This window comes from Drosophila simulans, chromosome 3R, assembly GCF_016746395.2.
Source record: "Drosophila simulans strain w501 chromosome 3R, Prin_Dsim_3.1, whole genome shotgun sequence".
NCBI lineage: Eukaryota > Metazoa > Arthropoda > Insecta > Diptera > Drosophilidae > Drosophila > Drosophila simulans.
Genome location: NC_052523.2, coordinates 19,444,437 through 19,471,915, shown reverse-complemented (window position 1 = coordinate 19,471,915; position 27,479 = coordinate 19,444,437). Strand labels below are relative to the sequence as shown.

The window sequence follows — 27,479 nt, the reverse complement described above, 5'->3', positions numbered from 1 at the left end:
AAAACAACACAAGCGTATTCGCACTTCGACTAGAATTTAGCAATTTGTCACCAAGTGGAGCAGCGGGCAACTTCCAAAAACCCTCAAGCATTCATTATACACCCCTAATATTTTGTTTATCTAGCATATAGCGCACTCACACAGAGCTGGAAACAGATCCCAAATGGTTGTTTATATTGACAGGAGGAGAGCGGATGCTGCTGAGGGGGATGGTTTGGGGTGGGTTCAGTAGTTGCCTCCTTCCACCGGCTTTGCTCGCTCTCTCGCGCTCTCGTTGCTCTCTGTTCCTTATCGTTGTGCGGCTTTCCTTGGAATTTCACTGCAAAAATTCTGACACACCAGGATAATAATCTCTCTCAACTGAGAGCAACTGAGAGAGGAAAGCTCTGGCGGGAAAAGCTCTCGCCAGCTGAAGGGAATTTCCTCATTTCGCTTACTTTTCAATCAGAAAGAGTTTATCCTTCGTGCTTGATGGACGCAACATTTAATTCGCGCTTTTTCTGTAAAACAAAGAAAACAAAAAAGTAGTTTTCAATCGCATGAAACTCATTGTTATTGAACTCCGTTTGTTTTCCAATTTGTTTAACCCCGATTCCGACGCTCGTTGTGTGTTTTTGTAACGAATGCAGTGAATATCAAGTGAAACGTACAACCAACTCGTGCATATATATTATATGTGGTTACCAACAGTGCTTCTCTATTTGGCGCCTAAAAACGGAAGGATACTCGTGGCTTAAATCATCAGCTCTAGGTAAAACACATCCTCCGACTCGTGTTGTTTGCATTGCCGCTTTGTGAGACAACCCGAGTCCTCGGAGGCATTTGCTCACTCCAGCCAGGATATCCAAACATCCAGCCATCCATCTATCCATCAAACCGCTGGCATTGACAGTGACGACTGACTCTGACAAATGTGTTTGTCATGTTTACCTTGTGGCTTAAACAAGTTAATTGCCGTGCGCCAGACACAAAAACCAACAGTACACATGAAGCAGCCAACTCCTTCCGGCTCTACATGTGTCCATCAATTATTCAGCCTGATTGTGGGCATTAAATATTGAAGCAATGTCCTGCTTATGAGCTAGAAGATCGCACACTCCTCACATAGGTACACCAGTTCGTATGGCCTGGTGCTAAAAATAAAACGTGACACCTGCAAAAACGCTCCACCGTCCACCGTCCAGCGTGCGTACTGCCACCCCTCAGAGAACCGCCCAGCCTAATGGCCTTGGGACCGAGCTGTGACTGTGGACGCTGCCTGTTACTGGCTTCAAATGGGACTCGGAGGGCTCTCGATTCGGCACTGATTGCTTTAGTCGGCAATCGACTGTGCGCCACCCACTCGCAGCGTCCACCCAGCCGAATGACCTTCAATTTGCCTTGCATATGGTCGAAATTAATAATGCCAGATTCACCTAAAAGCTTTGCACAAAAGCTGCACAAATGCAGCTGCGTAAAAAGGTGGCTGTTGGGCATTGGTGAGGTGGAGGATATGGGATGGTGTACTGTCATAAAAAATTCGCTTGGCCATTTTTATTTATATTTAGCACCGTGCGACAGACCGGAAGTAACGTAAAACGTAACAAACGACACATTGGGGCACACTTTGCACACGTGTCGTATGCGCAACATTACACACACACACACACGCACAGTTGGCTATTTTTGGCTGCAGCGTGTCCTTTTGGCCCGGCTATGTACACAGTATGTCCTGGCCGCTCCTTTATTTTTTGGCTGCTTTGTATGCAACGGGCGCAACAAGCGCAAAAAAGAGAAATCACAAAACAAACTGACGCCATTTTGCCATTAATCCCGACCACTTTATGGCCAGGCCACCAAGCAAACTTTCCCCTTTCCGGTTATACCCTATCAATTGCGGGGTACTTTGGTACACTTTGGAGATGTTTTTTAAATTAATAGTACAATTAATCAATCAATTGTGTTAAATTCAAATCATCAACTTTCAGACTGAATACCTAATGATAAATCGCATTCATTCACTGTTTTCCCCTTAAAATTCAGAATTAGGGTATAGAAAGTGCGTAACCTTACTTGACTTCGGCTTACATATGTATTTCTTTGTTTGCTCTATTCATTTCGGCTTTTTTGCCTTTTGTTTTTCATCCTTTGTGCTTTACTTTGTTGCGCCATGCTTATTTTTTGAGTCGGACCAGCCCCCGGAATGGAGGATTTGCTAATGGCAGGAGCGTTTTGTGGCCAGCGCTGGTTGCAAGTGCTTCAAATGGCTGAAAGGTTTATGGCCCGTCCAGTTCCGAGTTCCCGGTATCCGTTTACCAGGTCGCAGTTACCAGTTCCCCGCTCGCCCCTCCTATAGTTCTTTATTACGTTGTGTATTTTACCAAGTTGTTTGTTTCAAGTGCCGCCCCATCAAATGGAGTGGCCATCACTCGGTCTCCGGATCCGCATTCGCATCCGCGTATTCCCTGCTCGATTTAACTGGGTCTAGTGCTGGGTCCTAATCCTCAGACCTCTTAAAAGTAAGCTGCACTTGGGGAAAATAGGTAATAATAAATTTAGAAAGTTATATCAATGTTTGAAGGGAATTTTTCTAAAACTGAATCATATATTGTTACTTAAAATACTAAAATGCGAATAAATTAGACAAGACTAGTTTTTAACACCTACAAATTATAATCAAGCGAAATCCATTGCAATTGATATTTTCAAATAAATTTGACTTTAAGTGCCATAGCATTTTTCTCAGTGTATTCGTGCATTGAACTGCTGCGGCGCACCTCTTCGATATTTCCTCGCTAAAAGAAAGCGATGGGAAGTCCCTGACCGGGCGGCTCCTTTGGCTGCTCCGTGCCGGTGGATGCCTCTTGCAATTACTGTCGACTAGGCAACCATGCCCCGCCCACCGCCCACCGCCCACCACTGGGCCACTGTTCACATTTGATGTGCATTTGCATTCGTGGCCCTCCGGCTATCGAATGCTTTTTAGCCCACGACATTGTCATTGTTGCAGCTCGCCTTTTTCTTCTATTACTCCTTTTTGCTGGGCCACAAAGGACACTGGAGTGCAGCCGGGGGAGTGCCGGAGTGCGAGGGCTTTTATTAAAGTTTCGTTTTGTTTGACTGGCACAACAATGTCCTGGCAGCGACACCCGCCCACAAGTGGCGACATCAGTTGCAGGCTCCAACTGCTCCGCCATCTGCCCCACTTTATGGGCCTTAAGTTTTTTTTTATTCTGGCCAACACCGGAAGTTGCAGTCTAACAATAAGTCGAAGAATTGTAAATGCTGGAAACATTTCAAATATATATGTTTCAAGCTATTTCTTATTAATTTTTGCGCAGCCAAGTGGAGTCTGCAAATAGATCTTCTGAAACTGGGACTGATGGTTTCTTTTGTCTGGCATACTCCAAAAACTACTTACATTGTATTGTTTGCTTGACATAGATAGCTTTCTTCATTCTCTTCTATCATTTTAAATACATATATTGAATAATTTGACGTTCTTCTTAGTAAATTACAGAAGGACATTAACACCAGGAACTGGACCAATTTTAGAACGAATAAATACGAATAATCAAACACAACAATCAACTTTACTCACCGACCTTTCTAGTCTTCTACATACCCGTTTACACTCAAAGGACCTTTTGTACCGACCACTTTTTGGATAAACATATCGCTAGCGAAGAAACTGAAGGAGTTAGTGCCCCAAGCCCGGACCCATCCTCCCGTTCCTTCTGCCCCTCCATAAATTAATAACCATTTAACCGGTTCGTGCCCTGAGGCAAAGGAATCCAAGACGGCGCCACTTAAACCACAAGCCTACAAAATTGGCCGAATGTTATGTTGTGGCTTCTGCTGTGGCAATATGTCGAAGCGCGATTACAAAGTGGCCACCACGGATGGCATCGAGCTGGAGCCGTTGGGCGGCGAAAAGTGCGACAAGGATAAGGACAAGGACAAGGAGAAGCAGACGAATGGCGTCACTTTTGGTGAGTATCCTTGCAAAAGTCTCCCTCGAGCAGCAGGTGTGTTGCATTTGCAATTGCCTAGAGCATCATAAATAATCAAAGGGCGGTGGTGAAAACAAAAGTGCATAATTGCACTTGTGCATAATCCGACGCTTCACGCAATTTAAACACCGCCTGCCTGCCAATTTTGGCGTACCCATTCGCTCCTCTGGGATTTATGCATCAAGTTGTTTTCTTAATTACGCCGAATGCAAAACAAAAGCATTAAAAATGCCACGTCTTGCGGCCGTTACTCATACGCCTCTTTGGCCCAAGGCAAAGTAAATGAATGTCAGCGGCAGCATCCAACCCTCGTTACTGGCCCGGCCTGTCCCCCCACCCATTTTCAACATGTTTTTGCATTTCCTTTCCGCCGGCAGTCAAGTTTTGCGGAATTTTCCGCCCTGACAGATGTCCACCGGATCCGGCGGGCTGCTCCGAACGGAGAGACAGACGGATTGGCGGAGGGTAGGCGCCGCAAATGTTTCCGAGTGCTCCTTAAGCTGTCGCCGATTTTCTAGAATTTTACGCTCGTCCGGAGTTTGGCAATGGCGGGAGCAGTAATCCCTTGGGGCCATTGATTGTGGTAATGGGATTTCAATACAGGATTTGTCTGCGAAATCAATTCTGAATTCGGGCAAGGAATTGATAGGGATATGAAAATACTCTTAACTTATCTTTAAAAGCGATATTTAAAAGATAAAGAAAGTTTTACTCAGTTGATGTTGAATCCAAAAAAGTATGCTATAATTTTTCACAATGTTCTGTACAACCAGAGAACTGCAGCCCGCCACTCGCACTCTACGTCCACCCGATAAACACTCGGTACTCTAGGCACCCCGTTTTTTTTGACACCCTACTTGCGGCAACACAAAATACTCGAGTGTTTTACCGACGTTGTGTTTTTGTTACGAGTAAAAAAACCACCCGAGGCCTGCTGCGCAAGAGCCGTTTGGGTGAGTGGACGCACAGTCAACGATCGTCCGCACGTCATTTTTTGTATGCGGGCTGCAGTTCTCTGGTCATTTTTTGTACGCCTAAAATTTGTATGGGAGGAAGCGTGACGGGTATAAGAAATGAAGGGTAAAAGGGAATACCCAAGAAAAATTTCGTGCTCACGTCTTTGATGGACTCAAAGGGTGCCACCCGTTTCGAATCATTCCGTTATTTATTTTTCACACGTCGCTACCTGAATACTCTAATGACAAATATTCTTATATAAAGTAATTTTTGAAATGAATTTTGTGACATTATGTACTATTATTTTTACTATAATCTATATTTAAATAATAATAACGTTATTAATATATATAATATATAATAATATATAATATAATATATATATATATATATATTATATTAATAATATATAATATAATAAAATATTATATAATATATATAATTAATAATAATAATAATAATAATATATAATAATAAGATGAAGGGCATTTTACAAAGTATTCGACAAAGTCTAGAGCCACGCCGAAAGAATAGTGTGTAAACGTATGGAGTGTAAAACGCATGGAGTTACGCATCTTGTCTGTGACTCGATTACCTACGAGACCACTCGAGTATTTTTGGAAACACCCGAGTATTTTTGGAAACACCCATGTGTTTAACGGTATACCCACAAGTGTTTTTCTCACTCATCCCTTTTTAGGCAGTGTGTGATCGGCACCCGCGACGCGGAGCACCGTATTGATTCGGGTGCGCGCACAACGGGGTGTCTTGTCTACATGTTCAGATTTATACTGTGTGTTTGTAAGTACCCGCGATGTGCGTGGCGGGTAGCACCCGCACACAAAATTGTAGGGTGTGAGTCGAGTGGTAAAAAAGTGCCACCCTTGCAGTTCTCTGTGTACAACTATAAAATAGAAGAATTAGCGACATTAAATAGGAAGTTATAGGAAACTTAAGTTTAGAGCAGGACTTCTCATTATCCTTTGTTTAATCGCTGCTCAAGGCACAGCAAGTAACTAATTAGTAATTTATTGCATAAATAAGAACTAAGCTACTTGGGTGACAAGTATTCCTTCCCATGCATTCCCTCCGCATCGTCACTTTCAAATCAGTGTCACGGGAACAGGACGTGGACGTGTGCTCGTGTCCCAGCAGCCAGTCGAGCAATTAAGGATGCATAAAGTGGAGTAACCACTTGACTCACGGCAGCTGCAGCGGTGTTTACTTTAAGGGAAGCCAGCTTAACCTCCTGGCGCCATCAGGGGCATGTAATCCCAACGATTTTTGTATTTGGGATATTTTCAGAATAAGTTAGTGTGTAATATTTCAATATAAGCAAGGGAAAGTGCCATAGGCAATACTTCTATCTACAAGCTCGAGAAATTTATTACTTCCTGAAGCCTGAGAACCTTTTAACCCCAAGCGACTTAATGCATTTGAGACTGACGCGCGTCAAAGGGTTAATGGTGGCACCTCGACGTAGGCGGCTGATGTTGATAATTGCAGGATGCGTTGTGTTGATTGCAGGCTGAATGGGCTCAAACACACACACCCTCACACACACGCACACACGAGCACTTGTGCCGAGGCTTGACTCAAATAAAGAAATCCTGCCTATCCTGGACTGCATCAGCGAGATAAAATGGGTCCACAAGAAACAATTGAAGCGGCAAGAGCCTTGCGCTGCATGCCAAAGTATGGCAACCGAGTTTCTGCATCACCATCCGCCACCCCCCCACCCCTTGCCCATATGTTTGTGGGTGAGTGAAAGTAAAGGATACATAGAAATGAAATGTGTTTTTGGGTCAGGCAACTTCAAACTCAACCAGAAAAGTGGAAGCGACTAGCGGGCGCACAGGATGTGGGCCTCAAAAGGAAAGATGGAGCGGATGAGAAGTGCGACTGGCAAATGGAAAATGAGTAACTGACAAGCGAGCGGGCCAAGTCAACCCGTCAAAACGTCCGGGCGAGCAACAATTTATTGTAGCGAAATGGCGCAGGCGAAACACAATTAAATGCAACTACAAAGGACACAAGCAACCAGATCCATCTACCTCCTTCCCTCCTCCTGCTCCTCCAGCATTTTGAACCGACCACCCACTTCAGCCGTTTACCCACCGCCCACTGGGCGCGTAATTAAATGGAAATGGAAAATATTGCCCGCGGTCCCCCTTTGCAACACAACCAACTCGTACTTGTTGAGGCACTTGAAGTCCTGCCAAGCCGCGTGCATTTGGTTGCATTTGTGCTATATAGCATACCCTTGCCCAGAAGGGTTTCTATATATAGTCCTGCCCAGCGAGGGCATCAAGCAGCGAGGACTTGCAGTTTCCATCCTAGAGGGAACTTCATGCAACATATCACAGTTGCAACTTTAGGTTCTGACACTTATATAATGCAATGGAATGGAAATGGGGAAAGTGCGTGTCTGCATTACTGGAGAACTTAAAGCTAACTTGAAAGAAATAGAAAATATCCTTCAGAAAAGAGTATTCCATGTGTGCTAGCTGCGCTGAGTTTCTCTCCATTCTGCACAATTAGTTCGCCAGCGTGTTTGATCCGCTTCAGTTGAACCCAATGCCATTGAAATCGATGGCAGCGGTAACCCCACATGCCAATCCCAAGACCCACTTATCGAGCACTTGGGCCCAACTCTTTCGATTTGCATTATTTGCGCCAGCAATGAGTCTGCAAGTGGTCCTCGAACACGGTCTGCCAATTAATTAAATCATAGCAAATGGCTCAAATTGAGTGCGCAAATAACCCCAGCCGGACCCCTTCGCTGTCGCTGTCTTTGGAATCGGAAGTCGGATTTGCTTCGATAGGAACCGCATCCTCGACGGGGACAATGACCCCAAAACATAGCAAATTCATTAGCTAGTGCTGAATGCTTTCATATTTTAAACGCAGTTCGATTAAATCATTTATTTGAGGATTAAGATTACCAGACATCGCATTTGATTATGGGATTCAATCCCCCGGAAGATTGGGGGCAGCTAAAGGCCTGTCCAAAGCCCCGCGAATTGGCAAGCGCTTGATGGAGACGAACCTTATCCGTATCCATCTCTCCGAAGGCGACGTACTCCTCACCTCCAATCAGATACTGGGCGTAGTTTAGGAAGAATAGTTGCTGTAGGGGCATCCTGGTGAAGCTGGGTTGCAACTGACTGAACTTGGAGTCCATTCCGAAGTAGGCTTCATAGGCCAGTTGAAGGGCTGTCACATCCACGACTCGCACGTTCAGATAGTCCGTGGCGTTTTTATTAAGGCAGTTTAGGGCCAGAACATAATTGTTGTTATCATCGATGTTGAAGAGATTTGGGTTCGGATTTCCATCGACATCGTAGGCCAGTGCCTCGGGCAGCAGTGCCGCCATCATCTGCTGGGCGATCATGAATCCCAGTAAGCTCACTTTGAAGACATCGTGACCTTGTGGCACAAAGAAGGGGCTCTGCAGAATGTCAGTGGGCAGCACAATAATGTTTTCCCTTCCCACGTAAAATGGCTCCGGAGAGGAGGTAGTCAAGGTGTCCTCCAGGAAGTAGTAAGCATCACCCTTGGCCGGTGGCTGGTTCAACAGCTCTAAGTTACGACGAGTGCGGACTTCCAAAACCTTCAGCTGGGCAGCTGCGAAGTCCTGATCCTTGGCCAACTGCAAGTCTCTGTAGAAGTTGCTCACAAAGGTGCGATGATTTTGATTTTGGGGCTTGTTTCCCAAAATGAGCTTCATGCCCTGGATTTTTTCCTTGACCAGAGCGCCCTGCCTTGGGCTCAGTTTCAATCTGTTCGCGTCGATCCTGTCCAGTAGTGCACCTCGAACCGCACTGAAAAGATCCTGGACTTCTGCATCAAGGTTTGTAGGGTACTTGCTCTCGTAAAGGAAATCGGTGCCGAAATCCATGTAGGCGCGCACATCCTTGACACAATCACGAGCTTCGTTATCCTCCTCGCTTTTCAGTGTGTCCTTCATGAAGCGGGCAAACTTGGCCATCATGTAGATATCAATCTCCGAGGAATCGTACGATTCCAATAGATTCTTAAGCTCCACAAAGTAGTCAACATTATGAATTTGCACCACGAAGTTTACGGGAAAGGTGCGACCGAAAACCATGCCGAGGTACTGCTGCCATGGAAGTCCGTTCTGTCTCTCCAACGCGTGCAGGGTCAGGTCATCGTTGGGCTCGTCCTCCACTTCGGCCAACTTCCTTACCGCCAGCTCCAAGCGCTTGATTCTCTTGGCCAGAGACATGGCTCGCTCACGGGGTACACCCAATCGAATCAACAGCCTCTTGGTGCTGACGGTGTTCTTCAGCCTGTCGGTGGCATAGTCGAATGTTGGTCTGTCTATCGTTACCATGTATTTGCTGCTGTCAAAAGAATCCAAGTTTACGTTCATCTTGACCAGCAGGTTATCGTAACCAAAGCGTCGCAGACGTGCCAGGGTCAGCATCCATTGGAACTGACTTTTTGGCCAGGCTAAGGATGTCCAGAACTGCGGCTCGGTGAACACTGGCTCTACCAGCTCCAGGTAGTGCCTTTCGGAACGCGATTCGTTGGTGGCCGTGCGACAGGTCTGGTAAAATTGCAGCACCTTGGCCTCCACGCTGTCCCGGTCGAAAAGAAGCTGAGCGCTAAGCAGTTCAAAGATGGAGAGGTATCGATCGACCACCTTGTGCTGAATCTCGCCCAGCAACTCTCTGTAGTTGTCATCGACGCACTTCTCGACGTACTTTCCACCGGCATAGTTCTGAAAGTCTTGGCAGGGATCCACCGTATTGTCCATAAAGCCCAGCAGTCGGTTCATGATCTCATCATTGGGATCTGTTGTCGATAGTGTGGAAGGAGCCGCCCATCCTGCTTCCGCGATGGCCAAAATCACCAGGGACGTTATCCACTTAGTTGCTTTCGATCGCACCATCTTCCGCCGAGAACTAATGGAGCCGGCTGCTGGAGCGTTTCATTTAAAGGCATTCCGGCTAACTGATAGTCGAGGTCACCATGTGGACCTCTCTATGGTTGATAGGGAGGTCAACTAATAATTTAAAATTGGGTGACATTGATAAGATGTATATGCTTTCAGGGTTTTGCCCTCAAGCCAAATGAATGTGTCATCAAAATAAAATATATAAATATATATTTAAATGTTTAGCTAAAATCCGTGGTTTTTACTTTCTGCGGTGTATTTATGCCTTAATATTGAAAGTTCAGACATTAATAACTGGAATTAATCTCCATCTGTGCAGCATTGCATACGATTATTAATACTTTGATTTCCCTACTCGAAGTCAACAAGACCTAAATAACGCAATTACAAGCATCGATTACAAGAGCAACCCTCCACCGACTCTTGGCCAAGTGTTTGCTCTGCCGCAGTGGCAGTAGCAGCTTAAATTTATTGATTGCTTCATAAACAGCGATTATTTAACCACCGCATTTCGATCCGTACTGCAATGACCCCCATTTTCCCTTGCCCAATCCCCCAATCGACAGTCTGGCGAACACTTGTGGCCATCTTCAACCAGTTAGGAACCCAAGCGGGGGCACTTCCTCCAGATGCTCAATGGGATCAATATGTGCCCGTCTGTATGTATGTCTGTGTGTCGTGTATGTGGTGGGTGCAGATGGGTGGGTGGTGATTGTGTAGCACATGACAAGTCACAAGTGCGGCCAGTAAATTTGCATGCGACAGCAAATACTCAATGGGCACAATGAGCGGGGGGATATGGTGTTGACTAACTCAGTTAGCATGGGGTGTTGCTCTGCGAGGGTCAGAGTTGAAAAGGGAAAGCAGGAGAATCGAACCGAACGCTCGGGCAATGGGTGCAGCGACTTTTCGTCGCAAAGAAGTCCAATTCTGCAACGGTTGCACTTTTGAAGCCTTACACTGCTTAAGGGTATACTAGTTATATCCTACGCTTAGTCCTAAGTTTAAAAAAATAGTAAGTCCACTTATAAAAGATCAGCAGGAGTAATACTTTATATTGAAGCAAAAATCTATTTTCAAGAGTATTTATCTTCGTTATAATCGAATGGAAAGTTTTTTCCTGCATATTCAACCAAAAAGAGGGCGTTCGACGAGGCGTGGCACCGCCTAATGAACACGATTCAGCTCAATTCGGTCGACAAGCCGCGAAGGGAAAACTTTACACTAACGTGACGGCGAATTTATTGAGTTCAGACCGCGTTGCCCCAGCTTCGAAGTCACTGGTTTGGGAAATTGGGAAAACTGCTAAGAAAATGGAAGGGATGAGTTCACGAGGAGCATCCCCAATTTTTCCGGCAAGTCACCGCGAACCGGTGGTGTGTTTCGTTTTCTTTGTACGAATATGTGTATTTGTATCCCCCCCACAAAAAAAAAAAAAAAAAAAAAAAAAAAAAAAAAAAACTTTCGTCGCATTGCCGGAACAAAGAGGCGAAAAAGGGAAAAATGAGATTTCATTTGCCGGCAAACTTCCAAAAGCGAATTACCATTTACGTTTCGGCTTTGTGCTCCATTTGTTGATTGTTTCGCCCGGTTGCCATGTCGACCTAAAAGTAGGCAATACCGCACATCATCAGGGCATCGTAAATCCCAAATGGAACGCGGATCGGGAAAAAGACGAAATTTTAATCATAAAAATCGCACCCCCTGATGGTAAATTCTAATGATTTTTATGACAAATTCTCTAACACGTCAACGAAATAATTATAATTCCGTTTCGTACGAAGACGGTAATAAGTAAGGAAACTCATCCCTTAAGCAGGAACATCTAATGATGAGCCCCTGCCAGATTGGAACTATTTGGCCAACACATGATAACCAACACAACATGGAGTGGTACAACAAGAACAACAACAAATGATTGCATGTGGGCGAATTGAGGGGGTGTTGCAGGGGTCTTTTAAGGGTTGCTGCGCTATTGATTCGCCTGGCAACACTTCACCATAAGCTTTTCTTTTTGTACCCGGCACTAGTGGAGTTCAAGGGTATGCTGAAATCGTGGAAATAGTTTTAGGGATTAAATCCTTTAATTCGAAATTATAGTTTTGAAAAGTTTGTCCCCATTCTATTCAAAACAAACCCATTTGTGATTTATCCTTTTTAAACCCTTGACCATTTAACCAAAACTATTTATTTGTAGGGTATTTAGAATGTCCTTAGCTTTTCTCCTTGTATTTGTTTTTGGTTGTATCAAAACAAAAATCCAATCAGTGGGTGGTTATAGAGGGCGGGGTGGGGTTGGTGTAACATCAAACACAAGGGCTCTCCAAAGAAATTTCATTTTCACTTTTGCAGGTGAGCAAAGCTCATACGCAGAGAGGGAGCGAGAGAGCAAATAAAGAGCGGGTGGACATGCGCAGGACTCTCTCGGGGTTGCCACCTCCCATCTCGCAGGGTTGCTGCACGCCGTTTCGCTGCGGCAGCATCCAGTTGGAAAATGTACGCGCACTCAAACGCAACAAAAAGCGCGTGACAAAAAGCGGCGTTCGCAAAAAAGAAAGGACACTAGGAATTCGGTGTTGGCTAAAGTCCCATACACACTCATACACACATATACGCAAGCGAATGCGTCGCGTGCTGCCCCCATAACCCCCACCTCCCTCTCCCGCTGTGCGTGTCTGTGAAAGAAAGCTGAAATTGCCAAAAAATATATATATACATATATAAAACAGCAAGAAAGTGTAGTGAAGGAAATCAATTGGTGGCTCTATATAAAAAACGCAGCCAATTAAAGTGTTCAATTTCAAGTCAAAGCTCCGAGTAATTAGTGTATGCACTTCTTTATTGATCTTTAAATTGACCTTTTTGACCAGAACCCACTTCGAAAAAAAGAAAAAGAAACAGCAACAAGCCCTAGATTTTTCATTAATTAGCTAACTGGAATGAAATAATGAACCGTTATGCTCTGTCGCCAAGTAAAATGCAACTGCAGCTGAGAACCGCAATTCAGTCAAGTGGCAACAAAGCGAAAAAAGGGAAAAAGGGAGCAGCTGAAGGCGAAAAAGTGCGAAAAAAAGGGGAATAGGTGTGAGCGGGGTGGTGAAGAAAAGGAGAGCGGGGACAGCTGGAAAGCGCACTATTGACATATATACGCGCAGATTGGAGCGAAAGAGAAGAAGAAAATCGCCGCATAAGACAAAACAGGAAATTCACTTATACACGCGCACAAGGAAAGGAAATTCGCGCTGTTGAGCTTTGCATTTTGACATTTCATTTCAAAACACAGGTTCCAGTGAGAGCGCTCCAGCCACTCACTCACACTCTCCACTCTCACTTCCAAGCTCTCGCTCTCTTACTCCCATTATGCTCTCCCACTCTCCTACCCGAATTCTTCCGTTTTTTTTTTTATTTTTTCTTTATATTCGCTGAGCAAATGGGAATGTAAACAAATGCCAAATGGCGGCCGCGTTAAACAAAAATGAAATGGAATTGTGATATATGCATTAACACGTTTCTTGCGTGGAATGTGGAATACACAATTGAGTAGTGAAGGAGGGAGAGGAGAGAGTAGTTACATAGGTGCAGTCACGAAGACAAACAAAGCGGCAGGCACAACAATCGCATTCGTTCTACTTGGAAATTAGGATTAGGCCTCGTTTTGACATTGACATTAAACAAAGAGGAAAGCCAAAAGCAAACAGAATGCGAAACCTCATTAAAGACCAATTTGGGCAACTACAACTGGCTGACGGGAATTGAATAGTTAGCAAATGTTGTTGACACCCGTGAATATAACTTTTATGTCCAGAGTTTTGTCTGTGTTATTTGACTACTATGCTTGCGAGAAACAAGTATACATGTCATAACTTTTTATGGCAGATTTAACGATTTCCATTTCTACGACACTAATAGGAAATCTACGTATACGTGATTTGATGCATTAAGAATGTGAAATCTATAGTCTACCTCAGGGGTGGGTTTTTTAGGTTCTTTTTTTTTTTATTAAACGAAATTATTTTAGGTGCTGAAAGTGTACTAAAGTGATACTGAAATATATTAATATTAATGTCAGCTTATATATCGATGGAATTTAGTTTCCCCAATAAGGTAATAACCCTGCAAAACAGAAACCTTAAAGGTGTTGGCTTTAACCAAATCTTACCCATGGGGCAAGTCCTTCAAATTCGTTTCGGGTTTGTCCAAAATTACCGTTGCTACGCCTAACAGACCGTAGCCACAAATTATGCCTGAATGATGCTACAGGCGGCCAACTTCAGATTCAAGAGCTCCTCAATGGCAGACAGAAGCGCGGACATTAGACATTATATACAAATATACAGCATCCTCACAAAAGCCGGCTGCACCGAAGAAGAGAGAGACGGAGATAAGCTGAGAAAAAGAGACGAAAGCATATTTTTTGGGGGGTTGATTTTCGGGCGTTGAAAGCGCTTTTCACTAATTCAATGCGACATTGAAAACAGTGAGCTTGAATGCGAGAAGTGCAGACTCTCAGAAAAGGGACCCATAGCCATGGACATGGAATTACGGACGGGGGCGGACAGCCGTAGTCTGACTAGACGGAACCGGAAGGGCGTCAGCGTCTGGCTTTCGGCCAACTTTGGTTTGGGCATGGGGTTGGCAAAGGAAAAGCCGGCTGAGGAAAAGCCAAACGAAAGTGCTATCTGCATAAATTATGTATGTATATTTCTGGTCGCCCGATTATCAACTCGTCGAAGGCGTCTCATTTTTGGCAGTCGATTTAGTAGCTAAAGGGTGCAAAATGAAAATTCCATCAGCATAAAAGTACACTTTCTCATAAAATATTCATCGTTCTGTTCACGGTTCTATTAAAACACTTAATACCTTAATATTAAAAAAGTATTTATTATTTTCGGTCGCTTGATTATCAACTTTTTGGCAGTGAATTTATTGGTAAAGGGGTGAACACATAAAAATCCGTATTCGAAGAAATCCAAAACCGATTTCGGCCATTCGTGGTGAATAAACTATGAAGAGCACGTGACCAGAAAAAATGAATGGGGGTTCTGGCAAAAGGGTTCGACCTGTATTGGCCATAAAGTGATTGTGATTTCCCCTTTTTAGAGCAAATAAGCCGTCAATTATTTGCGGTGTACCAGATTTTCAAGTGTGTGATTCAAACGGTTCGCTGCGGTTTCAATTGCGATTTCGAAATCCAATTCGTTTACGGCCACGGGTTAGCAAGCGTACGTATTGGCCGGAAGACACAGAGACACCGGCCCCGTTAAGATTTCGGTCGTCGGCGGTGGTCAGAGAGGCTCGAAGATTTGGCGTCGCGAGCGCATCGAGATGACAAATGATCCGGACCTCGATGACTGTGCCTTTCTATCCGGTAAGTTGGATGTCAAGGATGCGGCAAGGATTTTCCAAATACTATTAAGATGTTTTAGTATGTTCATACTTATGAGCCAAGTAAAAAGGATGATTTGCATAAATCAAATTGTGTGGTTATAAAACAAGATATGATAATTATGTGTTACTAGAAATGAGGGAAGGTATTTTTAAATACCTTTTATTATAATTGTTAACCCTGCACTTTGTGGCTTTCTCATGCGAAAACCAAGCACTCAATCTTGAGTCTGTCATTTTTTTCTTCGTAAACTGACCCTTATTTTGTGTTATTTTTGTGGAGCTGCACTCAACTCCAGTGGCAATTGCAATGCAACCCATCCAGATGAAATATTTGCACAGCCCCACTATGACTTTTATGCGGAGTTTAATTACATTTTGCCCGTTCTCCATCCGTTTCATTTCGACAGGTGGCGAATCGAGCGGCGGACGGCAGACGCGCACCGGAGTGGCCGTCTGCTCACAGCGCCGGGCTCTACTTGTGGCCGGAATCGTGCTCGGCTCGCTGCTGCTGACGGCCATCATCATCGCCTACGCTGGACCGCAGAACGGTAGGTTTGCCCCGTGCCCCATGACCCATGCCACCAGTTCCGTGCCCCAAAGGCGGCGCCATTCTCACACCGTTACGTTCTTTTCATTTTTACTTCCTTTTCACGAGACTTTTTTCGACCATGTTCACCTCGTTCGTTTTTCGTTTTCGCCCACACAAACAGAAAACATCGAGTGGCTTGGGGTCACCCTTTGTGTTTGTTGTTCTTGTTGTTGTTACTTGATTATTCCTTTATTGGGGGCGACAGGATATGTAGTCAATTGGACGGGACGGAAAAAGGGTTCCCCGAAATATGACAGCTTTAAAAATGGGATTTTGTAAGAGAGGCATTCAGTTTGACGTGAATGGAACAATAGAGTAATATATTTAAGTTTGCTTAAGAATAAGGGTTAATACTTGCTTTAATGAAAAATACTTAAATGGATCAAGTAATCAGCCACATACAGCATAAAAGAATCCCTTAGCAGTACAAAACTTCAAAAGGACCTTTAAAGAGAAAGTATTGATGGGGGGCAGTTACCTCAAACAGACTCGTTTCAAATAGAATGGGTGCACATACGATTGAGTCATAAATCAACATGTCCAAGGGAATCATGAATAATGTAGCCCATTCTCGGACCCAGCCAAGTATCATCTATGACTAAAGCCGCCTCAAGGTTCAAAGTTGTTGCCCAATAAATCCGTATAAATGGTAATTGAATTCCTTGACCGGCGGCGTTCGAAGCGGGTCATAAACCACGTGGGCCAAGCAATCCATTTAGAGCCGAGTAATATGCTCTTAACCATATTAAGTGGTGCCGTAAGGGAATCAGCCGCATTTCGCGTATAAATAGATGCAACTGCAGCACCTGAACCCACCCCGTTGTCCCCAATGGATCCATAGGCCTCGACCTGATATTCTATGTGCCGCCTGGCCATATTGAATAGCGGAATTATGCAAAGTGCAAACACTCACATGCTCGCTGGAAGTTTCTGTTGCATACTTAATGGGGCTAAATGCATTGGGGGATAATTGCATTAACTGTCAAGGGAAAGGGGCAACAAGCCGCACGAAAGCGTGTTTGCGGATTGGGGAGGGAAATGCGGACGGACGGACACATGTCTGGTGGAAAGTTAATTTTCCCCTCCGCGAGGTCGAATATCAATCAACATTTTCCACCGTGTAGCTTTAACTTCTGCTTCCGCCGATCCAATTAGACTATTTGACCAGCTTTACACATTTGCCACGCGACCCTTCTATACAGTATATATATATCCATTAATATATCTATTTGATTTCCTAATCATCCGTTTGTTTGTTTCCCATTTTCGTTTCCGTTTGCCTTCGACTTTTGACACCAAATGTTTATTATATATATGAATCTTTGAAAAAATATGAAATATTTCTCTTAAATGCTTGTTTGATTGATTGGTTAAAATGTGAGTAACAATTATGCCAAACCTGAATACTTCTGAACTGGTAAATAGCAATGACACTCTATATAATCCTTCGGCATGTTGATGTCATTGATCATCCGTTGTTTCTTACTTATCCTTTTCTCTTTTATCATTTTTATTCTTTTCTATATCTAGATGTTAGATTTTTTAGGGGTTTTATTTCGATTGTGGAAGAAGGGTTAGATTGTTTCAATTTTAGTGTCCATTGTAAATACGAAATATCACAGATCATTAGGTTTTCGTCATTCCGATGATTGAGTTATATACTTTAAAATAGAAAAGCGTCGAGATATTGCACTGATACTACTTTTTTGAAGGACATGTACTATCCACAAGTACTATCTTTACACACAGAAAACTTTATATAAGTAGACTAAATATTTTTGGGCTTATCTTATAATTTTTGGTTTCTCTGTTGGTTATATGAACTTTTATGAACTATTCTACTTAACAAACATTACAGTTGATAATGTTGTAGATTTTTGAGTTTTACTCCTAATGGCTTATGAAATGTGATTGTTAGATCTTCCATCACTTCCATAGCTATTGATATGACATCATTCGATTAATCGCGACATTCAGCTAGAAAGAAATCTCATTTGTGACCCACCCCATTTGAGTTCCGTTCACCCCACTAGATGTGCTAATGACTTGAACCGAATCCAATTATTAAACCGATTTACTGCTAGATTTTCTTTATGCTAACCCCCCAACCCGTCTTAGATGATATACCCCTTAACTCTCTCTCTCTGTTGATTGTGTATAATGCAATTTGCTTTAACGAACTTAGCTGCGAATCCCCGAAAGAGTCGTCCGCGAATAAGAAGAGTAACGAGCCCTGATACGCAACCGATACTGATTACGCACCTTGACTATCCTTGCAGACTGCTCCTGCGGATCGAAAACGGTGTCCGGTTACGAAACGGATGAAGAGAACAACACGCAGCCCTTCAATCCGATTGCCACCAACGGAGAGCCCTTTCCCTGGCTGGAGAAGATGCTGCCCACCAGTGCGCGACCGCTGCGGTACATGGTCACCATCCATCCCAATCTGACGACACTGGACGTCAAAGGTGGGTACACACTCGAAAAAGTGCTGCACAATCATTATGTTCATTTCGCTCAATGATGAAATTATAATTGAATTGTCTGACATTTAATTCGTATACTTTCCACTTTTATATTTTCGTCTGGCCAGGCCAAGTCACCATCGATTTGCATGTGGAGAAGGAGACCAACTTCATTGTGCTGCACATCCAGGACCTCAACGTCACCGAGAAGGTAAGTCATTACCGGATCTGTTCCGGTGGATTGCAAATCAAGCCAATTAGCGTCTGGCTCGAGTGCGTCCATTGATTGCATTCCCGTTTCGATTGCAGGCCATCGTGACCCCGGGTCCCAAAGGTTACGCCCTCAAGATTGTTAAGGTGCTGGAGTTTCCGCCCCGGCAGCAGCTCTACATCGAGGTGAAGGAGAGACTCAAAAAGAAGTCCAATTACACCCTCAACCTTCGCTGGTACTCCAAACTCAATCCGGAGCCAGAGGGCTTCTATGTGGACCAGTACGAGAGCTCCAATGGCGTTGAAAGGTAAGAAGTCCCCAGTGAATGCTACATTCTATAAAATAATAGCCAAAACTAGCAACTTACTTAAATTTATTTAATATGAATGAATATATTTGACTCATGTATTTACTCTATTCCAGATTATTAGCTGCCACAGTTTTCCGACCGAATGGTGCAAGAAGAGCATTTCCCTGCTTCGATGAGCCGCACGTTCGAGCACCTTTCCGGATCTCCGTGTTTCGAGATCGTTTTCACATCGGCCTGTCCAACTCCATAGTGCACACCACCGAGGATGTGGGCTTCTACATGGGCACAGGATTGGTGCGTACGAATCGAAACGTGCTTAACCGAAAGATATTTAATTATATGCCCTCCACAGCTCCGCGATGACTTCATAGAGACTCCGCCACTGCCGGCCGATGCGGTGGCCTGGGTGGTTAGTGACTTCCAGCGCGAATCCCTGCAGCCCTCAGCGGCATATATACCCACGACACCAGCGCCACCGGGTTCCGGAGTGGGTGGCAAAAAGTCCGCCCAGCTAAACAATTATACTCAGCTTAAGGGCAAAAACCCGCCGGTACGAAACATCACTGCCCTGACGCATTCATTGAATGTCAACCTGACGCCACGCCAAAACCTGACAGTGGTCCAACCCACGACGACGACAGCTTGGCCAGTTAATCTCAATGGGAACGGAAAGCCAACGAATCTAACATCACTTTCACAGTCCACGGGATCTTCGATCAAGAGAGCTCCGTCGTACACCTTCTATGCACCCAGGGATCTGTTGATTCGATCATCATTCATTCTGCATACTTCAAGAGACGTTCTGGAGTATTTGCAGACCTGGTTAGATATCAGTTATCCCCTCACGAAAGTGGACTTTGTGGCTTTGCCTTCCCTCGATCGTAATATGATCTCCTCGCTGGGATTGGTCACTTTGAAAACCTCGTTCTTAACGGATCCAAGCTCCATAACCTCCGAGCAATATCAGTTTAGTGCCCTACGAATTGCCGAGGCAATGGTTAGGCAATTCTTTGGAGGAATCACTTCGCGCAAGGTGCTCAAGGATGTCTGGTTGTGGGAGGGATTAATCCAGTATTTGGGCATCCACGCATTGGCTCCCCTCCAGGAAACGTGGCCCTTGAGAGAAATGTACCTCTTGAAGATGGCCACTGCTGCGTTGGATATCGATGCCATCCAAGGATGGGATAGCATCATGAACGGCACCAGTCACGATGGCAACAATGAGGAGTTCTTTGTTCAAAAGACAGCGGCCATATTCTCCATGTTGCACACGGCAATCGGTGAGGATCGATTCAGGGGCTGCTTGGGCTCGTTCCTTAAGGTGAATCGATTTAGGACTGCTGAACCCACTGATCTGTGGACCATATGCACGAAGAAAGCCAACGGTTCGAAGAATATCAAGGACATGATGACACTGTGGACGCACCAGCCGGGCTTTCCCCTTCTCACGGTCACCAAAATGGGCAACAGCATTTCCATCTCGCAGAGACCTTTTCGACCAGCGGAATTTCTGGCCATCCATGACGACTCCTACGACGGGAATAACTACAATAAAACTACGCTGAATGCCACCGATATGCCCAGCACAGTGGCACCCACAACACAGGGTAGCAAGCATAAGGTGGCGCCGCACATGAAGTGGATCTTCCCAGTCACCTATGTGACAGATATCAACAATGTCAGCGAAACCCTCTGGATGCAGAATGTGGATGGTGAGTTCAAATACTTCTATATAAATTCAAGATATACATTCAATCATTCTTCAGTAACCTTCAATGTGCCGGAGAACGTAAAATGGATCAAAGTGAATGCAATACAAAATGGGTATTACCGAGTGGTCTACAATGATGATAACTGGGCAAGTCTAATCGAGGAGTTGGCCGCAAATCCCAACCGCTTCACCAGCGAGGTAAGTTGCCAAAAACCCTTAAGTGGAAACAAACAAACAATAACGAAGTGACACCTTTCTATTTCAGGATCGCCTGGGAATGTTGTCGGATGCCTTCACACTCTGTCATGCAAATCTGCTGCCCTGTGAGATCACCATGAACATGATTCAATATCTGCCTAGTGAGACGCACTACGGTCCAATGGCCTTAGCATTGAGGCATTTGGAAAAGTGGCGACGCATCCTTAAGTACTCGGAGTGCTTCCTTATGCTTAGCGAGTTCATCAAGATGAAGATATCCACGGTGATGGAGAAGGTCGGCTGGTCGGATGACGGCGATGTGGCCACCAGGTTACTGCGTCCCGAAGTGCTTTTGGCATCGGTTCTGTGGGAAGATATCGACAGCATCACCAAGGCGAAGAACATGCTAAATCAGTATCTATACTACAATGGCACCGCCATTCCACCAAATCTTAGAGAGGTTAGTTATGCCACACACCAATTGTTATTAATAATACTTAAAATATTGAAAAACTAGGTGGTTTACACGGGCTCCATTCTATCGGGCGAATATATTTATTGGCAGCATTGCTGGGAACGTTTTGTTAACCTGCAGCGAACATCAGAGACCTTCGTAGAGCGGATGCAGTTGCTCCGAGCCTTGGGCAGAACCAAGGATGCTTGGCTGCAGAATCGCCTGTTATCCCACGTTACAATGCTGCCCACCGAAGAGGTGGTGCAGGTGCTCAAGGCCATTGCAGGAACGCCGACGGGCGGAGCCATGGCCTGTCGCTTCCTCCAAGCCAAGTGGTTCGAGCTGGAGAAGCGTCTGGGCCCTGGAACAATCAGCTTCGCCAAGGTCATATCGGCCATCACCCAGTACGGGGCCACTAAGTTCGATTACGATGAGGTAATCATAGATATATAATCTGAAAACTTATTCTAATAACTTCAATTTCCTTTTCAGCTCAAATCGCTGGTCCATCGATTTGGTCGGGGTCATGGGATGTCTGTGCTGAATATGACCTTGAGCAGCGTGGCCTCCAACGTGGAGTGGGTGGCCCGGTCACAGACGTCGCTCTACAAGTGGGTGGAGGGCAACCTGCACTCGCACCGATAGAGGAGATGGGGACACGGAGGTCACAGTCGCAGTTCTCTCTTCACACTCATTTGTAATTATGTTCCTCTCTCAGACACGAATCTTAAGTGAGCTTTGATTTCGCCGAGTTAACTAACACAATGGATCTATGTACTCTTTACCATATCATTGATCTCCTTGATTTTCTCTGTAGCTAAACTATGATTTTAGTACTTAAAGTTAGCCCACTCAACTGTAAAATACGATTGCTATGATCAAGCAGCTCTTATATATGTGTATATCTATCCAAGTGGAGAAAACCTTTTCTAGCACATACGAACGTGTATATCTACAACTGAACATAAGGATATATCTATATATGTATATTGTATATGTATGTATATTTTACAAACCAAACAAAACCAAACATATTTAGAGCAATGGATAATTGTAGATTGTAAGCGAAGAACAAAGAACAACATATTTTTTCATAAAAACTAAAGCCTAACAAATGGATCCCCAAGAATCGATAAACTAAATCGCTTATGAATGCATTCTAGTACTGTATAGCATATGTATATTAGCTTTAGTGAGCATTGCGCTCGTGTGTGTGTCCGTGTATGTGCGCATCGAAAAAATATCACAGAAATCTTCCTTTTGCCCAAAGATAATGTACTTAGGTATCCATATATACCCTATGCTGCCTGACCAAAACCAAAAAGGAAATAACCATGACCAAGTTTTAAATATCTTTTGATTTCTAAATGTATTTTTAAAATCAGTGTTAGCTTCCAATCAATGTAATTATTATGTATGTTGAAGGTACATGAAATATATTTTCTTGAAATGCTAGTAATAATTATAACTTGAAATAATACATGAATTTCAAATCCAAATCAGTTTAAAACAAGTTTTAATCAGAAAGATACGTTCTGCGAATAAAAAGAACATCCGTAATATGAATCGCTAGCATAATTAGCTTAAAATCTGTTAACGATATCGTATGGCTGCCATAGTAATTAACTGGTCAAAATATCAGTATGGTGCCATGAACTAAATCATGAATGTAAAGTTCTCGTCTTTCAAGCTCTAGTGTGGTCTAAGGTCAGGCAGGCAGATAACTTAGGAAATCGAGATACGAATTAAAAAATAGACATCCCATATGTACATACATGGCATACATGCTGTAGTTTGCTAGAATACAAGACATGTTCAACACTTTTTATTTACGCACTCGCCTATGGTCACTTAAACTGTGTATCAGATTACAACGTTCCGACTAGTGTCTTACTAAAGACATACCATCTAATTTACTATTTTACCATATCGCCGCTTATCATTTGATTGGTGTTCGGAACGCCAGCCCCAAAGATAGCCAGATAATAAAGCCCGAGGTGTTTGTGCAAACCGAGGGAATCCGTCAACTTAAAACTTCGGTCCCATGGCACGCCGGTTCTGTCATTATAAACCATAGGAACATGTATTAGTTGTGCCATTCGAGCCAGCCGCGATAAGAAAGTGCCATGCGACTAGATTAGCTTAGTGGGCGACATGAGCGTAGATGGGGCAGTTTTCGAGGGGCAACATTATTCAGTCAGAGAGAACCTAACTTTTGAAATCCAATTGATATATCAACCGATGGAAAGGGTTAAGCAGATTCAAAGTTAAACCTTCAAACGCATTTGACTATGCTAATTCGAAAATGTGTATTTGCATTAGGCCATATGAGATCTTTGATTTCGTTTTGGGAGGAATAGTTTGATTTGCTTGGCTAAGACACACTAAGACTAACTCACTGATACTCGAAGTCAATCGCTCAGATACCCCGATTTAAATTTAAAACTGTCGAAACACAGTCAGAGAGATAAGAGAGAGAGAAAGAGAGAGATAGAGAGGGAGAGGGAGAGATAAACACAAAATGAAACCAAAAAAAAACTTTATTAGCGACAAAGTTAGATCACAGAGAAAACACAAAAACAAGTTTTGGAGCGATTTTACGGATTTTTGAAAAATGTATAAGCCAAACAAGCAACTAAATAACAAGCCGAAATAGAGATAATACAAAAAGAACACATTATAACAGAGAAACTCAAAGCCCAGAAGAAGAAAAAAACAAAAATTCGGGAAGATTAAGAAAGTTATTCGGATCAACGGACTAAAAATATTATGGTTTTTGGTTACAACATGTATTTTGTTTAATTCTTAGCCCATTCATCGTCTAAGTGCATTGTACAATGCATATCCGTCCACAGCTTTGATTGACTTATCACATTTGGGTTCCATTAAGTTTTCTAAAAACAAACACACAACCTATCCTCAACCCGTTCCGAACTCCTACTCCCGCTTTGTCCTGGAGTTGAAGAATGGCCTTTTCGAGATTCAAGGATCAAATATCAATTCTAGTTAATTTTATTAGAAGAAATTTTTTGGCAATCGGCATCAGTTTATAAAAATTTAGTAATTATGCATTGTCTATTAGATTTTATATAAAATTTCGCGTATGGCAAATACAAAGTGTATCTAGAATGCAATGGAAAGCAGGCAGAGCAACTCTAAAGACGTAAACCTAATTGTACGCTAATGATATATACACATCTATATATAAATATATATATTTACATAATGTAGTTTAAGTCAAATGGGAATATTAATAAAAACGATAACTAATCTGTAAATATCATGGTAATATAATTTCAGTTGTTCGTGGTTCTATGCGTGTGGTCCGGGAAACAGTAAAGGTTGTAAGGTGTGGGGTGCAGATAACACCTAGATAGAACACCCATCAGATAAAATATATCTCAGAATTCTAGACCCAGACCTCCTAACAATTACCCCCAGAACAAAAATTCTCATAAAAATTACCTCAGATAACTCAGAAAAAGTTGCCCCATATAAAATATGCGGATAATTAACCCCCTGGTAACTTAACCTGCAGATAAATTAGCCTGCGGTCAAATTAACATCCAGATAAACTAACCTCCGTGTAAACAAACGTCCAGATAAATTAAACTCGAGATAAACTAACCGGCAGGAATTTTATCCTCGGGAAAAAATCCAACAAACCGAAACCGAATAGTATTTTCCTTAGACAAACTATCATCCAGATAAAATACCTAAAGAAAACTTACCCCCTGGCAAATTAGCCCCACATAAATAAACAATCCACCAGATTTGGTTACACCAATCGCAGTGATAAGCGCCGATCAATAGACGCAATTTACAGTGCCAACAGTCTCGCTCTCAGCGAATTGGCGCCGTCAAGCGGAAGAAGTCGTTTGATTACAGGTGTGTTAGCGGATCAATTAAGAAGCTGGCGCTCACATCAATAACAACACAGCAGGTGGACAGAGGCGCCGACTGCGACAGCGCACTTGCCCTGCGCTATCTGCTCGCTATTATTTTATCAGCCAGTTGGGGCCTCTAGCCCCATCGCATGCCTGTTGTCCCCTCTTTCTTCTCTCTTCTCTGCCACTCTTACGCTCCCTGATTTTGTCGCTTCCTCGTCTTCTCTCTCTCTCTCTCTGTTTTAGTGGCGACGCAAACAGCTGAATCGGCGAGCGGCGACCAACGGCTTTTCAGAGTTTTGTCAGTGTTTTTTGAACAGCCGTTCAGTGAATAACAATCGACCAGCCATTCGCTCGCTCGCTCACTTATCGTACCTCCCTTGCCGCCGCTCTGTTTGCACCAACCAGCTGATATTGTGGATACTCTTAAGTGTACTACACGTCGTATACGTAATATCTGAAAAAGCTCTCTTTTTGTATCGGAGCAAGTGTTTTGAGCGTGGCGCGCTTTTCCAAAACAAAATATCCATATAAAACCAAAACAAATACCAAGTTTTAAAGTTGCAGTTACCAAGCATAGGTAAAGAAATACAATAGTTAAATAAATTACAATTACGAGTGCGAAATAATTACATTTTAATACCGGGCAGTTGAAGGGCCGCAACAATTGCGTCGTTAAGCCCGTCAAGTTAATTTAACCGCCACCACACCCCCCGTGGAAATGAGTTGTTAGTGCCGCAGTGTGAGTGCGCGTGTTTGCCTTAGTCTGTGTGTGTGTGTGTGTTTTGGCATTCTAGGCATTCGACCCAATCAACAAGTTCAATTTAATAGTAAACTTTTGGCTTTCCCTCTCATTCGCCCACATTGCAAATAATAGTTTACATATATAGAATATTTCTGCGGAAATTTTGCGCACAAAAAGTATTCCGCATAAATTTACCGGCATGTGGTCATCGGTGCTCGTTCTCTTAAGCTCTCTTCATCAAACTCTTTAATAGCTAAAACCTATGGACTGAGTGCCTCCTTCTTATGTGCATATTTACATTAATTGCCTGGATGTGTGTGTGTTTTTGCTAATGATAATGATAACGAAAGTTCCACTTGTTCCCCAACAATTAAATAATATTGAAAACAATCAAATGAACGCGCTACGCTTCAGAGATTCCCAGCTATATACAAGTGTGTGTAGAGAAAACATATAGCTACCTGGACAAACAAACCCCCAATTGAGCCGCCACCCATCTATTATTATTTTCGGCAGCTTCTAAAGACTTTGTCACGACATTTTCGTTTTAGTTTATTATTAACTATATACCCCCACGCGAATTAAAAACTCAAACTGCATGACGATCCCTAGACACGGACTGGCTGTCTCTCTCTTTCTCGCCCCCTCTCTCTTTCGCTCACCCACCTGTTGAGGCGAGTTTGTCAGGTAATTGCTAAAATCAATATGTACCCTGTGTTCGGGGCAAAGAATACTCGAGATCGGCCGGGCAAGGCTTGTTTTGAACTTTGCCTGCTTGCTGTTAGCTTGTTTCTCACATTTTTTCTCGCATTTTTTTTCCCAACTTTTAATTATGCCCAGCGTTGATTCGGAATTATAAGCTGCGTCAAGGCATCAAGCGACTGCCTCAGACGACTGCGAAAACAACAAACAGAGGGTATTTATTAAAATCAACACGGGCAAATCGACTTACACACGTGAAATCGGTAATACTCTTGCTTTGTCTGACAAAGAAAGCTTTTCTCTTCAAAGATTGTAAAATCTTACTAGGAAAATGAATACTGGGCGTAACCTAATTATGCCTATTCCCTATCAGATCTATTTTAAACTGACTTAAACATATGCCACAAATAATATTTTAATATAATTTCAATTACAATAAACAATACTGCCTTCATAGAACAAATTTATTCAAATTTCTTGATTAATTTTCATATTTTGTATTCTAAAATAAAGTAGCTTTTCTTCGTTTGACAAAATGTTTCGAAAAGCCCATCTTTTCCATTTCAAGTGTATAGCCACAGATAAAAACCTAAAGAAACTGGTTTTGTTTTTATTTTTCTTGACTCGAACCGATTTGCAATGTTGACTTGGATTCGGGGAAAAAACCGTTCGATATTAACAAAGTTTGTATTGTGATTTCACTGTTTATAAATATGAATATACCTGGATTTGCATAATGAAATATGCTTAAGGTACTGTCCATATCATTTATCTTTGCGCAGGTGCAAAGTACGAAATCCGATTACATGGTTTGAAAATTTAGCAAAATCTGTGATGAGATGAATTCTCCTAAGATCAAGTTTCTATTGATTGGCTATAGGCGATAACGATCTCACTTGACAACCCAATTAAGTAGTTAGTACAAATTGATCAGTGGATTGCTTAT

At 43.2% G+C, this 27,479-nt stretch overlaps 2 protein-coding genes across 6 annotated transcripts in view; both read left to right on the top strand.

Annotated features, from left to right (window-relative positions):
- The first annotated feature begins 448 nt into the window (after nt 1-448).
- LOC6729209 (endoplasmic reticulum aminopeptidase 2) lies at nt 449-24,477 on the top strand. Of its 5 annotated transcripts, none has more exons than XM_016174890.3 (12): nt 449-751; nt 3,490-3,971; nt 15,669-15,809; nt 18,178-18,318; nt 18,444-18,526; nt 18,625-18,833; nt 18,950-19,130; nt 19,189-20,548; nt 20,603-20,745; nt 20,813-21,205; nt 21,263-21,634; nt 21,692-24,477. In XM_016174890.3, the coding sequence occupies exons 2-12, from the start codon at nt 3,818-3,820 to the stop codon at nt 21,842-21,844; spliced, it is 3,330 nt and encodes a 1,109-aa protein (XP_016035864.1). In that variant the 5' UTR covers nt 449-751; nt 3,490-3,817; the 3' UTR covers nt 21,845-24,477. The 5 variants fall into 5 exon arrangements, with proteins under 5 accessions (XP_016035864.1, XP_016035861.1, XP_016035862.1 ...); XM_016174887.3 differs by having other exon boundaries at nt 18,130-18,318; XM_016174888.2 differs by lacking the exons at nt 449-751; nt 3,490-3,971 and adding exons at nt 12,337-12,699; nt 14,974-15,241 and having other exon boundaries at nt 18,130-18,318.
- Nucleotides 24,478-25,377: 900 nt separating this feature from the next.
- LOC6729207 (segmentation protein cap'n'collar) overlaps nt 25,378-27,479 on the top strand; it is a 40,840-nt gene continuing 38,738 nt past the window's right edge. Inside the window, exon 1 of the mRNA XM_039294683.2 lies at nt 25,378-25,666. The gene's annotated coding sequence lies outside the window, so the exon portion shown is untranslated. The remainder of the gene's footprint in view (nt 25,667-27,479) is intronic.

What these genes read in the sequence shown, in the direction of transcription:
- LOC6729209 (XM_016174887.3), top strand. Translation starts at nt 3,818, where the DNA reads ATGTTATGTTGTGGCTTCTGCTGTGGCAATATGTCGAAGCGCGATTAC. An exon ending in GACGACACTGGACGTCAAAG is followed by an intron (nt 18,319 to 18,443) that starts GTGGGTACACAC and finishes TCGTCTGGCCAG; the next exon opens with GCCAAGTCACCATCGATTTG. An exon ending in CCAACCGCTTCACCAGCGAG is followed by an intron (nt 20,746 to 20,812) that starts GTAAGTTGCCAA and finishes TTTCTATTTCAG; the next exon opens with GATCGCCTGGGAATGTTGTC.